This window comes from Equus caballus, chromosome 28 (assembly GCF_041296265.1).
Source record: "Equus caballus isolate H_3958 breed thoroughbred chromosome 28, TB-T2T, whole genome shotgun sequence".
Taxonomy (NCBI): domain Eukaryota; kingdom Metazoa; phylum Chordata; class Mammalia; order Perissodactyla; family Equidae; genus Equus; species Equus caballus.
In genome coordinates, this window is record NC_091711.1 from 44,032,544 (window position 1) to 44,047,868 (window position 15,325).

At 53.2% G+C, this 15,325-nt stretch overlaps 1 protein-coding gene across 2 annotated transcripts; it reads right to left on the reverse strand.

The window, feature by feature from the left end:
* Window positions 1-7,151: 7,151 nt before the first annotated feature.
* Window positions 7,152-12,426, reverse strand: CYP2D50 (cytochrome P450 family 2 subfamily D member 50). Of its 2 annotated transcripts, none has more exons than XR_011433440.1 (9): window positions 11,309-12,426; window positions 10,440-10,611; window positions 9,626-9,778; window positions 9,374-9,534; window positions 8,846-9,022; window positions 8,530-8,671; window positions 8,115-8,302; window positions 7,502-7,657; window positions 7,152-7,404 (listed from the first exon to the last, which is right to left on the reverse strand). XR_011433440.1 is itself a non-coding variant. In NM_001111306.1 (9 exon segments), coding segments are annotated over 9 exon segments (1,503 nt in total).
* Window positions 12,427-15,325: the final 2,899 nt, after the last annotated feature.

Consider the following 15,325-nt stretch of genomic DNA (forward strand, 5'->3'; position numbering starts at 1 on the left):
CTCAACAGTGGACACTCTGGAGTGGCTGAAGGGGGCCCTGCTGGCTTTCTGACTCAGTGCCAAGGGGCACACCAAGTTCCCTGAGTGCTGAGAGCTGGGAGCTCCCTGCCATGAGGTGCCTGGAAGACGCTTGTGTAATCCCTGGCTGGGATGCTGTTGGGTGGGCTCCTCTGGCATTAGAGGTGTGACGGGGCTGCTTTGGCCCTGAGCACCTGTGGTCCCCAAGCTGTTACCTAAAGGCACCAGCGGGTCTGCCTGACTCAGGTAAGCGGACAGAAATCTTTGGCACTATCGGTGTGCTCAGTCCAGAGCCAGTCAACTGTGGGGGTGGGGACTGGTGGAGAGGATGGCAGTCCCAGCCCTCAGCCAGGGCTCCATGCTAACAAGGTCATGGTTCCAGAGTTGGAGCAGGAATGCACGACCCAGATGCAATTTGGTAAAACTCATCTCACGGGCTGAAAGGGAAACATGGGCCAGGGCAGAGTGTGAGTGGCCCAGAGTCACAGAGTGCCCTGGGAGAGCAAGGACGAGAGTCTGGGGTCCTCCTCCATGTTCCCCATGTAGCCTCCATCTGCTCTGGCCATCTGACTCTCACATGGGTCCAAGGCTGATTCATGTCCCTAGGGTGTGCCTGTGGCCCAAAGGGCTCATTCTCTGCCCCTGGCCAAGCCTCCTGAGAGCCCAGCCTTCACGGGCCACTCAAAGGGTGGTGTTATGGGTTGGAGCCCAGACTAGTGTCCTCCTGCGACCCTAGCCTGTCTGGGAGCCAGCTACTACTGGGAAGATACCTATTATCATCCTTGAGGGCCTGGGAATGGGAGCCCTTCTGATCTTGGGGTAACTAAGAGGCTCAGGGAGGTGCTCACTCCTGGACTGCCATCAGGCTTCCTAGGGAGGGTGCTGGCACCTGGAGGACTGAGCCTGGGTGTTAACCTGGCACATCTCTTCCCAGCCGTCCCTGAGTTCCCAACCTATTGGGGTGTCATAGATGAAGTGGGACAGCAGACTTGAGAGCGCTGGCCGAGCTCCTGGCCCTTTTTGGGGTGGGTAGTGTAGGGGCTGGGATGAGGGCATCCAGGCCAGGTGACTTCCTTGTACCAATGGGTAAAGTCTGCACATTTGGAGGGTTCAAATCCTGCACACTGTAAAGCAGTGACTGGCCCCTCACCAGCCCCAGGGAGATGACCCTGGGAATATTCTGCCAGATCACCAAGTCTCTGTTTTCCTGGAGCCTCAGGCCATGCCAGATCATTCATGCTAACAGTGTCACATGTGGTGGGGACCCTTCATCTCCCAGTATCTGTCTGGCCTCTGGAGGGGCTGGAAACTTTGTAACTCCTGTCAGCCACAGAGGTGCTCCACGCCTGCGACACCAACCTCAGTAAAATCGCTGGACGCTAAGGTTCAGTTGTGTTTCTCTGACTGACAATGTTCTGTGTACGTTCACACTTTATTGCTGGGGTGTTAAGCACTGTCCATATGAGTCCCCTGGGAGAGGACAAATGGAAACCTGTGCCAGGCTCTCCTGTGTCTCTGTCTGCCTGTTCTGTGTGTCTTTTACTTTTGCTGATTTAATCTGTATCCTTTCACTGTAATAAACCATAGCTGCTATAAATGGAATGTTTTTGTCCCCTAAATTCATATGTGGAAACCTAAACCCGAGCGTGAAAGTATTTGTTAGTGGGGCATTTGAAGCTGATTAGATCACGAGGGTGGTGTGCTTGCGAATGGGATTGCTGCCCTTATAAGAGAGAGCCCACAGAGACTCCTTGACCCTTCTGCCAGGTGAGGACACAGTAAAAAAGCTGACTGTATATGAACCAGAAATTGGGCCCTAACAAGACATCAAATCTACCAGAGTCTTGATTTTGGAGCTGTCAGCTTCCAGAACTGTGAGGAATAAATGTCTGTACTTTGTAAGCCACTCATTCTATGGTGTTTGGTTCTAGCATCCCAAGCAGACTAAGACAGTAACCTTGTATATAACAGCATTTCTGAAGTCTGTGAGTCCTCTGGGAAATGATTGAATATACGATGGTCTTGGGAAACCCCAGACACACTTGGCTTCAACAGTGGCATTCAATAGAATAATCTTGACCTAATGGAACATGGTGAAGGCTTAGTTTGGGGAAGAAAAGAATGATGGTGGAGGTTGATGAACCTTCAGCCGAATGGTTATTGCATGACTGTAGCATGACGCACAGCTGCATTGTGGTCAGTTACTGGAGGGAAAAGTTACCTCTGGAATTGACATGATAGAGGGCACAACCTTGGAGGGGTTAGCTCACTGCATGTGTAAGGAAATGCAAAAAAGAAAAAAAAAAAAAAAGGCAAAAAACCCCGCAACCCTCCAAAAGAAGCGAATATACAATCCTATGGTAATGCTCTATGTAATTAGCTGAAATGAAAATAAAACAGAGGGTGAGGCTACATGCTGACACTGCACCGAGCTTGGGTCTCATCTGGTGCGAGTTGTGGCCATTTGTGTCAGGGATGTTCCCAAAGGGGAAAATTATGTTGGGACAACAGAAAGCACCTGTAATGCCTCTGGTCACCAAGAACATAGTCCAAGATGGAGTAGGGCAAAATGAGGAAACTAATGAAAAGTTCTCTTTAAACTGAGAAGGGGGATTTTTCCTTCCCTCCTTTAAGTGCCATGTGGAACTTTCCAGATGAAGTGGCTGATCTGCATTTCTGGATTGGCTTCATAGTGATCAGGATATTCGTCCACCACAGCCTAGAAATAATAACGGAAGAAAAACTAGAAAATTCACAAATATGGGGAAATTAAACAACACATTCATAAACAACCAATGGGTCAAAGAAGAAATCATAAGAGAAAGCGGAATAGCTTGAAATGAATGAAAACGATAACACAATATACCAAAACTTATGGAATCCAGCAAAAGTCCTGTTCAGAGGGAAGTCTCTAATTGTAAATGGCTACATTATTACAGATAGCAAATCAATTTCCTAGCTCTACATCTCAAAGAACTAGAAAAGGAAGAGCGACCTAAACTCAAAGGGAGCAGAATGAAGGGAATGTTATAGAGCAGAGATAAAGGAAATGGAGACTAGACGAATAATAGAGAAAACCAATTAAACCAAAAGTTGGCTCTTCAAGAAGTTCAAAACTGACAACCCTTTAGCTAGAGGGACTAAGGAAAAAAAGAGAGAAAACTCAAATTACTAACGTCCGAATTGAAACTGGGCACATTACTACTTTTTCCACCAAAATATAGCATCATAAGAGAGTACTGTGAACAACTATATGCGAACAAATTGAATAACCTGTTGATGAAATGGACAAATTCTAGAAACAGACAAGCTACCAGGAATGAATCATAAAGAAATACAAAATCTGAATAGACCTTTAATTAATAAGGAGATTGAATAAGTAATAAAAAATCTCCCCAAAAAGAAATGCCCTTGACCTGATGGCTTCACTATTGAATTCTACCAAACATTTAAAGAAGAACTAACACCAATCCTAGTCAAACATTTCCACAAAATGGAAGAGGAGGGAACACTTCTGAACCCATTCAATGGGGCCAGCATCACCCTGATTTCAAAGCCAGAGAAAGACACTACAAGAAAAGAAAATGACAGACCTATATCCCATATGAACATTGACGAAAAAATCCTCAAGAACATATTAGCAAACCAAATTGAGCAGCCTACTAAAAGGATTATACAGGTGGGAAAGGAGTATGTCCAGGTGGGGTATATTAATGGATTCAAGAAAGTTTCAACATACGAGAACTGGTCAATGTTATACACCACATTAGCAGAATGAAGAACAAAAACTACATGATCATCTCGATTGACGGAGAAAATGAATTTGACAAAATTCAACACACTTTCGTGTTAACAACACTCAACAAACTAGGAAAAGAAGGAAACTACCTCAACATAACAAAAGCCATATATGAAAAACCCACAGCAAGCATGATAGCGAATTGTAAAAACTAAAAACCTTTCCTTTAACATTAGGAATAAAGAAAAGATGGTCACTTTTGCTGCTTCCATTCATCAGAGCTCTGAAGGTCATAGCCAGGGCAACTAGGAAAGGAAAAGAAATAAAAGGCATCCAAACTGGAAAATAAGAACTGACACTATCTTTGTTCGCGGATGATATGAGATGGTATGTAGAAAAAACTAAAGATTCAGCAAAGAATCATGTTAGAACTTACAAATTCAGCAAAGTAGCAGGATAGAAAATCAATGCACAACAATCAGCTGTATTTCTCTACACTAACAAAGAACAATCCAAAAATGAAATTAAGAGAACACTTTGATTTACAATAGCATCAAAAAAATAAAATACTTAGGAATTAACTTAACCAAAGAGGTGAAAGACTTTACCATGAAAACCACAAAACACTGCTGAAGGATGTTAAAGAAGACACAAGTAAATGGAAAGACATCCTATATCCATGGATTGGAAGACTGAATATGGGAGAGACATCCAGACCACTCAACGTGATCTTCAGATTTAATGCCATCCCTATCTAAATCCCAATGACATTTTTGCGGAAATATAAACTTGATCCCAAAATTCATATGGAATCTCAAGGGACCCCAAATAGCCAAAACAATCTTGAAAAGGAAGAATAAAACTCATACTTCCTGATTTCAAAAATTACTACAATGCTACAGTAATCAACACACTGTGGTAGCAGCATAAAGACAGAGACACAGACCAACGGAAGAGAATAGAAGGACCAGAAACCTACCCTCATCCACAGTCCAACGATTTCGACACAGGGCACCAACATCATTCAATGGGGAAAGGACAGTCTTTTCAACAAATGTTGCTGGGAAATCTGGGTATCTTAACGCAAAAGAAGAAGTTGGACCTTCACCCAGCACCACATACAAAAATTAATTCAAAATGGATCAAAGACTTGAATGTAAGAGTTAAAACTAGAAAATTCTTAGAAGAAAACATAGGACAAAATGTTCTCAAAAGTGAGATATGGATATGACATACGGATATGGCACCAAAGGCGAAGGTAACGAAAGAAAAAGTAGACAAGTTGGACTTCATCAAAATTAAAAATTTTTCACATCAAAAGATACCATCAACAGGATGAAAAGCCAACCTATGGAATGGGAGAAAATATTTGCAAATGTTTCGCAGACATGCCCTGCTTAAGAAGGAGAACAGGTTCTGAGATGTGTTGATAGGCAATTTTGTTGTTGTGTGAACATCACAGAATGTACTTACAGAAACCCAGATAGTGTAGCCTATGGCACACCTAGGTTGTATGGTACTAATTTTATGGACCACCATCAGACCTGTGGTCTGCTGTTGACCGACACATCGCTATGCGGCACACGACTATATCTGGTAAGAGATTAGTATCTAGAATACACAGAGACCTTCTAAAACTCAAAAACAACTACAAGAACAAAATACCCAACCTAACTTTAAAATGGGCAAAGGAGTTGAATAGACATTTCTTCAAAGAAGATACATAAATGGACAAGAAGCACATGAAAAGATGCCCAACATCACTCATCATTTGGGAGATGCAAATCAAAACCACAGTGAGATATCACTTCTCACCCATTAGAATGCCTACTAGCATCAAAACAGGAAATGGTTCGGGCTAGGACGTGGAGTATCGGAACCGTGGTGCACCACTGGTGGGAGTGTAAAATGGTACAGCTCCTGTGGAAAGCAATTCAGTGGTTATCTATTGAAAATTGAAAGCAGAGTGTCAAAGACACATTTGTACCTATGTTCACTGAAGCATTATTCACAATAGCTACAAGGCAGAAGCAGCCCAAGTGTTCAATGACAGATGAAAAGATAAGGAAAATGTGGTCTATACATACAATGGAGTATTATTCAGCCCGAAAAAGGAAGGAAATACTGAGACACTCCACAACATCGATGAACCTGAGGGCATCATGCTTAGTGAAATAAGTCAGTCACAAAGAGACAAATACTGTAGGATTCCACTGATGGGAGGTCTCTAGAGTAGTCAAATTCACGGAGACAGAAAGGATAACGTCGGCTGCCGGGGCTATGGGGAGGGGGCATGGGGTGCTATTGTCTAACAGGGACAGAGTTTCAGTTTTGCAGGATGAAAAGAGTTCTGGGATGGATGGTGTGATGGTTGCACAACAATATGAGAACTTAAAGCATTGAACCGCACACTCAAAAATGATGGAGATGGTAAATATTATGTTGTGTGTTGCCCCCCACCACGCACTAACAAAATGTAGATACTCAAACAAATATGACCATTTTTCTGTAAGAGTCAAAAACCAGCAGGGTGGGCAGTGCAGTAAAAAGTTTACTCAGTAGTTTTCAGGGTTACAATCCCTGTGCATTCCAAAAAACTGTCTGGCCCTTGACCAGCTGCTGGGAAGCATGCCCTACCTGCTTGGGATGAGAGTGTCTTTGTAACTTGGGCTTAGTCACACCACACAGTGTCTGCCAACAATGTGCTTCATGGTGGGGGCCTTGGGCCACACTGTTGGACCTTGAGAGGGGACTGAGTAACTGAGGTCAGCCATGGGGCTCTCCGAGTCTAAGTGACTGACTTTCAACAAAATCCCTGGACACCCAGACTTGGGGGAGACTCTCTGGCGAGCAAACTCTCTGCTTGTGTCACACATCACTGCTGGCAGAACTGAGCACTGTCTGCATGAATCCTCAGAGCAACAGCTGGAAGCTTGTGCCTGCTCTTCCTGAACTCCGCCCATGTGCTTTTGACCACTGCTGATTCTGTCTGGATCCTTTCCCTGGAAAACCATAACCGTGAGTATAACAGCTGTTCTGACTCCCGGGAGTCCTTGCAGTGAATCCCTGATCCTGAGGGCACTCCCCCAGCCAGAGATTGGGGATTGGGCTGATTCCATCAGAAGCCCATTCACACTCCACCTGTCCCCTCACACGCAGGAGTCAAGACCTACATGGACTTAGTCACCAACCAGGGCAGCCAGTGTTAGGTCTGCCTGGGTGACTGGGGGGCAAGCTGTCACCTTCTGAGTCTCAGTATACCCATCTCTGAAATGGGGTCAAATGCCAAGTAACGCTGGATCAGGAAGGCATAGGACCTGATCCTGAGGAGGCTGCTGAGGCCACATCACTCCCAGGGTGCTGTTCAGGAGGCTCAGGTGGGACTCAAGCCAGGTTGGAGCCATCAGAATGGTTTATTGGACATCAGGTCCCCCGTGAAGGACACGGTTGGGGGCTTGCTGCCCTCCTCTAGCGGGGCTCAGCACAGAGCTGGTAGGGGGCCGGGGAGACCAGGGTGCCAAAGACACCGTGGTCGCTGGGGCGGGGCTGCCCAGCGGGCACCGAGAAGCTGAAGCGCTGCAGGAGGCAGGTGAAGAAGAGGAAGAGCTCCATGCGGGCCAGGGGCTCCCCGAGGCACGAGCGGCGGCCTGTGGGTGGGGATGGGGGTCAGCGAGCCTGGGGGCCTGGGCTCCACGCCTCCAAGACTCCCCAGGAGGGGCAGCGAGCCGGGCTCCCCACAGGCACCTGCTGAGAAGGGCATGAAGGCCTCCTGCTTGACGAAGCGGCCCTGGGCGTCCAGGAAGTGCTCGGGGTGGAAGCGGAAGGGCTTCTTCCAGACGGTCTCGTCCTTCAGCACCGATGACAGGTTGGTGATGAGCGTGGTCCCCTGGCAGGAGACGCCTGCCGTGAGTGAGATCCAGGCTGGGGGAACCCTCGACCCCTGCCACCAAACATGCATGGGCCACACTCTCTGCCTGGCACACACATGGACTCTTTCAAGTCATTAAAACACAAGGAGATCACAGCACCCTCTCTGTCCCCATGGAAGGGCCGAGTGACCTGCCTCCCATGGAAGCCCTCACTGCCACCTGTGCTGCATGCACGGGCTCCTCCAACAAACTTAGGCATGTTTTAGTGTTTCTTACCCACACCCCAACCCTGGAACTGGGCTCCCAGTGTACACCGCCAACCCTGCCTCTGCTTTATTCCCACATCCACCCAGGCTGGAGGGTTGGTGCCAATGGAAATGAGAATTACATGGCTCGGGTTCCATCCTGGCCCCACCTGACAATGGCCATACTGGGGCTACCAGGGGACAGGTGGAGCTGAGCTGGGCTGAGGAGGGCCGCAGGCCTACCTTGGGAATGAGGAAGCCCTGCACTTCAATGTCACGGGACGTCATGTGGGGCGCGCCCACTGGGGCGATGTCCCCAAAGCGCTGAACCTCGTGGACCACGGCCATGGTGAAGGGCATGCGGGCCTGGTCCCCCATCTCTGGTCGCCGCGCCTGCCCTATCACCTCATCGATCTCCTGTTGGACACGGCCTGCACAGACAAGCGTCCCCACAGTCGTCAGAACCCAGGGGGCTGCACCCCACCCTCCTCCTGACTCCTGTGCAGGGGCTGTGCCCACATGGAGGAGAAGGTCACTCTGACCTGTGAGCCAGGCCCAGCCTCTGCTCAGAGCTCCTGGTGGCCAAACCAAGCTCAGGGCCCCCAGCCTGTCCCCCTCCACCCCGGCCCTTCCCACCGGGCCCCAAGGCTGGGCTCACGCTGCACATCCGGGTGCAGGATCATGAGCAGGAGGGCCCAGGCCAGCGCTGTTGAGGTGGTCACCATCCCAGCGGCGAACAGGTCAGACACCACCAGGCGCAGGTTGTCATCATTGAAGCTGCTCTCCGGGTTCCCCTTGGCCTGGGCCATGCAGAGAGGGTGGGTTCACGGAAAGGGGGAGGAAGCCCCCCAGTGGCCTCCCACTCTGTACCAATCAGCCTGGATACCTTATCACTGGGGGATAATTAGGCCCCATCTTACCTGGGCTCACCTCATGGGCCCCTCAACCCACCACCTGTGTCCCTGGCGGCTCACCTTCTGCACCTCGTCCAGGAAGGCATCAGTCAGGTCTCGAGGAGGCTGGGCCGGGTCCCGGGTCATCCTGCGCTCAGCAACCAGCTCATCCAACTGGGCCATGAAGGCCCTCTGCCCAGGAAAGACCTTGGCGACCAGCCCCGGGATGTGCAGGAGCATGGGGATCGCGTTCAGCACCTGTGCAGGCCATAGATGTGGGGTCCTGGGTCCTCCCTCTGCTCATTGGTTCACCTTGGACAGTCAAGTCCCAGCCGCTCCCAAGGTGTCACCATGATTGACCTGACTTCTCCTGAAGTCCATACCTCTACCCTCTCTCCTGCCTGGGTCCCAGGAGGATAAACCTAAAATCTACATCTAAGGGGGTCCAGATGCTTCCACTGAAGGAGGTAGAGGCTCCTTAGCTCCCTCCTGGGCCCGCTGACCCAACACCCATCTGTACAAATCGTCCTCCGCGGGGGCCCACTGCAGGGCGGAGGCCCCCTCCACGGAGCTCGCCTGCAGGGCTCCTTGGCCCCCTCCACCCCTCACCTGGGGCAGGAAGCCTGACTGCTCTTTCAGTATGTCCTCTGTTAGGTCCAATATCTCAAGGAAGTGCGGGTCGTTGTAGTCAAAGCGGCGCCCGAAGGTCAGGGAGGCGATCACGTTGCTCACCGCTTTATTCAGGAGGGCGTCGGGGCTAAAGGGCCTTCCTGGGAGGGGACGGTGCAGGTCAGGGGGTCGCTTCCATCTCCTCTTCTACAGCCTCCACCCCTGTCTCCTGGCCCTCAGCCCAGCACTCACCGCCCTGGTCGGCGAAGACGGCACAGAGGTACGAGGCCTCCTGGGTCACCCACTGCTCCAGGGACTTCTTGCCCAGGCCGAAGTTGCGCAGGGTGGACACGGAGAAGCGCCGCTGCTCCCGCCAGGTGTGCCCATAGCGGGCAAAGACCACCCCTGGGGGCGGGGCGGACGTGGGCGTGGCTCAGCTGTGCCCTGGCCCCGCCTCTGCGCGCACTCTGCTCAAGGCCTGGTCTGCCATCCCCTTTGCTACAGGTCAGATCTGGGCCCCCTTCCCCGCCCTTCTCTGCCGCTCGGTTTGGTGAAGGCGTGGCACCTGTTCGGACAGCCTGGCCCCTGTTTCGCCCGTTCTAACCTTGTTCTCTTTGCCACCAAATCCCGCCCACTTTACATATCCTTCTGGCTGGGGACAGGTCCCAGCCTCTGCCCTCCCACATTGCTCGCCAGCTCTCCCTACAGGGACAGGTCTTGATCCTGCTCTTGCCTCTGCCCACCGCGACTCGCTCCCTTTCACGGAAAGTCTTGGCCCGCCCCCTACCCCGCCCACACTGACTCCATTCTCCTCCTTCCCGCCCACCCGGACGTCCCCTTCCTGCTCCCAATGGCCGGGCCCGCCCACTCGCTTAACGCCCCGCCCACAGCGCCCACCCAACTCTTGCTTGGCACAGACTCCTTCCTCCACCTGCCGCCCCTACAATTTCGTTGACTGTTCCCTGCACCGCAGGTCCACCACCCTGTAGCCACTAGACCCTGCCGGGTCTCGGGTCACTGTGGGCCCCGTCCCCGCCGGGCCGCTGTCCTCCCCTCCTCCTCTTACCTTCCGCGTGCGGCCCGAAACCCAGGTGCTCCATCACCGGCACACGTGGGCGGTCGGAGGTGTCCTCGCCGCGGTGCACCAGCGCCTCGCGAATGGCCGCCAGCCCGTTGAGCACGACCACGGGCGTCCAGGCCAGCTGCAGGCTGAACACGTCCCCGAAGCGGCGCCGCAGCTGCAGGCCAGGGTCAAGGGCGTTGGAGAAGTCCCGCCCCACCCTAAGCTTTGAGACGCAGTCTCCTGGCTCTAGTCTTGGGGAATCCCCGAGCCGCAGCAGCGGTGGGGTGCCAGGAATTTACCTGGCCTTGTGACACTAGGGATCACAACCTGTATGGTGAAGGACATCACGAAGTATCCGACCACCTAGCCACGACTTTACAGAGGTCACCAACATTGTCGGGTGGGCTAAGCTACCATCTCGTTTCATAGGTGAAAAAAGTGACATTCACAAAGGTCAGTGGTGGCCAAGGTCTCATAGCAGCAAAAGCTTTGAGCCTGCTCACTGTCCCCTCCCAACCTCAATTTCCTGAATTCATTGGGGCTCATGACCAGATTCCTCTCGCACAATCTCAGGACCTTTCCTCCTGATGTCATCAGAAGGGACTCAGGCTCACAGAAGTGAAGCTCTGTCCCACTGCATCCCAAACGCTCTGCCAAGGCCCACCCCCTCCAGGCCTTTGCCCTCTCTGACCTTTGATGGGAAATTCAAACTGTCCCCCAGGCCCTGCGCAGCTGCCCTCCCCCAGGAGGCCTCTCACACCTGCCTCCTCCTTTCCACCGACTCCTTGTCCAGCCTGTGGCTTCACCACCACCCACTGTCTGCTGAAATGTATGGTCCTCAGCACCTCTGTGCCCACCTCGACCTTCCTCACCCGAGTAAAGCTGGAAACCGTGTCCTGGAAGTCCACCTGCAGCAGGTTGCCCAGCCCAGGCAGGGGCATGGGGCCTGGGGGGTAGCGTGGGGCCCAGCGTTGGCGCCGGTGCATCAGGTCCACCAGGAGCAGGAAGATGGCCACGGCCACAGCCACAGGCCCCAGTTTATCCCAGGTCAGCAGCCCCATGGCTGCCTCAGTGCACACTGGGTTCCTCTGGATACACTGGGGCCCCTCACCACACCAGGCACCAGGACCAGCCCAGGCAGGTCACTGTCACCATCCCTGAGGGTGTGACCAGCCTGGGCCCTTTATAAAGGGAGCTGAGACTGGCCTTTGCCCTCTGCTCTGAGCCTACCTGTTGACATGACCATGCTGCCAGATGGTGCAGGGAGGAGCCAGGGAAGGTCAGTGCAGGGGTGGCACAGTGGGTCTGTCCCTGCTGTCCTCTCCGTGTGCTTACCCTCGGTGGGGTTGGGGAGAGACAGTGTGTCCCCACTACCAGCCTGACTCCTCAGCATTGTGTAGGAAGAAGCAGGGGTCTTTGGACTTGATCCTGCCACCCACCTGTCACATTAGCCTCACCCTCCCCAATGATGTCACAGCCTCATCCCCAGAAGACATCCTCACCTCCCCGTATCTCACCTGCCTCCTCCTGAGTGACCTTCACCCCCCAGGTCTGTACTGTCCCTGGCTGTGGGGAGCTCACATGATCAGAGGGACCACAGGGAGCATAGGGGGAATGAAGTTCTCCGTGTCCCTGACCTCACGCTAGCACACTCAGTACACACAGACACAGACCACACACTCACAAAGCACTCACACATTCTGACACAACCCACCTGCTCACATACTGACAAAGCACATGACACACACATTTTCACACCCAGCAAACTACACACACACACTGTAATACATGTACCACTTATACACACACACACACACACACACACATAAACCGATCACCAGGGCACCTGTCCTCAGTGGTTGCCTGGAACTGATCCCCTGGGCTCCCTCCTCTCCCTGCATGGAGGTTGGTATCAGTGAGACCCTCACCCGGCTGGGGGTTGGCTCAGCTCCTCGGGTTCCCCGTCGTCGTGGCCATCACACGTTTGAATCTGGGGGTGGGGAGGCAGCAGGGTTGTTTTCAGAGCTCCCTAGTCACCCAACCCACCAGTTCAGAGGCCAGGAGACCCTTCCTAAGTTGGATACAGGCTGGTCCTTGGACCTCCTATCTCTCGAGGCCACTCAGGTGCTGAGTCTCCTCCTGCCTGTGTCCACTTTCCTGACTCACAGAGATGTGGGGAGGGCACTCGCCCTCGTAGACTGAGCTGCCAGGAAGCTCAAGGTACTAGGATGGCTTAGCATAGGATGTGACTCTGTCCCCAGAGGAGTGGGCCTGCTTCCTCCTCAGTGTCATTTGTCCTTGAACATCAGCTGCTCAAACTCTTTCCGGAAGACAAGGGGATGGAAAGCAAGGAATTTCTTTCCACCCGCACAGGCCTGCTGAGGGCCACACGGAATGGATTCCTGGGCCTCCCCCGTTACCGGCCTCCTCCGTCTCCCTGGGCCAGGTTCACTCCCACTGTGACTCTGAGGTCCCTCCAGGAAAGAGGCAAATCTGTGCATCACCCCGCTCCAGGGCCTGCAACTGTCTGGCTGGAATTATGGATAACAGGTGCTCCCTCTTGCTCAGCCTCTTGCTCAGCCTCCAAGCAGGGGTGGCCACACCATGCCAGGGCAGGGCCACTGCCCACTGGCCTCAGCACCCTCCTTCTTCAAGAAGAAAAGTAGGAGGGTATGAGGCTGAGTTTTTAAATCAGTGAAGCTGATGGGAACCTTGAGACTAAAACCCACTCAGATGGGAAGGGGCAGGAGCCCAGAGGGTGGACAAGGGGCATTTCTGGGTAGGGATCAGGGGGTCAGGCCCCCTCCCCCATCCCTGGTGTATGTGAGGCAAGTTCTCAATCTGGAGACATCTGGAGAATTCTGTCACCCAGATGAAGCAGTGCCTGCAGGAGGAACTCCCCAGCCCCATGTCCCACAGTTTTCTCCCTCCCTTACCCCCCAACAATAAGAGGACCAGCTTCTTCCCAGGGAGCCTCTGGACATCCCCCATTCAGAGATGACCATCCAGAGATGGCTTCCAGGGGCCATGTCCTCTTGCTGTTGGCTTTCAGCGTTTGCAGTTCCCGCTTGGCCTGTGAAAGCTGCTCCTCCCCTTCTGAATGCCCGCAGCCCCACTCTCCTGCATGGCCCAGGGCCTGAGGGTGTAGCCTGCTGGGGCCCAGTGGGCCTTCCTCAGTTTACCCAGCCTTCCCTGCATCGTTCCTTGCTCAGGCCTTGGACTGTGTTCCAGCCCCGCTGGACGTCCCATGTGCTGGGTGCTGGCGGGACACTCGCAGCCTGGCGGGAGACAATGGTGGGCCCCTGCTCCAAGATGCTCATGCCAAGGGGAGGAGCAGGTTGGCAGAGAGCTGACAGGCCAAGCCAGCAGTGCGCGGACTGCGCTGAGGGTCATGGGGACACTGCCCCAGCCTGGAGCAGGACTTTCTGGGAAGACTTCCTGAAGGACTTTGACTGGCTTGGCACCACAATTGAAGGTGACCTGGCAGTGGGACAACAGGGCCACAGCAGAGTCCTGTGCAGGGGGTGAGGGGCAGCGGGAGGGAGGCACTTGGAAAGTCTGGTCAAAGGATGGCCTGGTGGTAACTGGGGTCTCTGGGCCTCCAGTCGGCAGGGAGACCAGTTTTGAGGCCACTCAACAGACCAGGAAGGTAAGACCCACGGACACCCTGGGGACTTCTCAGATCCAGCCTGTGGCCTTTCATTGGACTCAGTTTAATGTCCCGTCCTGTGGACACCTACTTATTTTCCAGGACTGTCAGAGAATCAAGTGGTGTTAGCAGGTGGATAGGATGGTCCGACAGTTGGTCACACAGCGGCTCTGGTTAAACTGTCCTCAGCCACCCTTGTATTGGATGTGTCACACTCTCCCCCAGCAGTCGCCCTAAGGTGGATATGAAGGGCAGAGCCCGACATGCCTGTAATTCAGGCTGGGCCCCCCGATACTTGGGGCCTGTGGGTCAGGACAGCGCGGCCGTAAGGAAACCTCATGAGTACAATGAGCACACAGAACAACCGTGAGGCCAACGGCCTTTGCAATCATAGTGCAATTGCAGGTCCCATTAATGAGGCACTTGCGTGCCAGGCACTGCTGCTCACTCTGCGTGTCCTCCTCAGCCCTGTACAGCAGGTGGCTTTATGGTCCCAAAGGCATGGAGGAGACTGAGTCTCAGGGGCTACGTAAGAGGTCAAAGTCACAGAGCCGTATTCGGGGCCATCTCAAAACGCCGGCTCTGAGCTACTGCTGTATGTGTAACTTACTGAGATTCATTGTTTTGGAAACACACTCAGCCCGACCACCCTGGGCTTCTGCTCTGGTGAAGCTGCTGCGGTAGAGGGGTGAGCATCCCCAAGGACCACGCATGTCACCAGGCAACTAGGACCAAGCCAGGCAGGACTCTCCCACCAACCTGAGGGCTCAACCAGCCTGGGCCCCTGTATAAAGGGAGCTGAGACTGGCCTTTGTCCTCTGCCCTGAGTCTATCTGTGGGCATGGCTGCGCTGCCAGAGGGTGCAGGGAGGGGCCAGGGAAGGTCAGTGCAGGGGTGGCCAGAGAAGTCCTGATCTGTCCTCTCCTGGTGCTTATCTGGGTTGTGGGGTTGGGGGAGGAGAAGGATGTCCCCACCCCCAGCCTGACTCCCCAGAGTCTTACTGAGTCCGATTTGATCCTGCCGCCCACCTGTCGCATTAGGCTCACACTCCCCAATGTGGTCACAGCCTCGTCCTCAGAACAAGTCCTTGCTTTCCCCATCACACCTGCCTCCTCCTGAGAGGCCTTCCCCTGGGAGGTCATTGGCACTTGCCTGATGATGAGAGGAACCACGCCTGCAGGGAGTGGCAGGGAGACAGAGGGGGCTGAGGTTCTCCATTTGAACCTCACACCACACACTT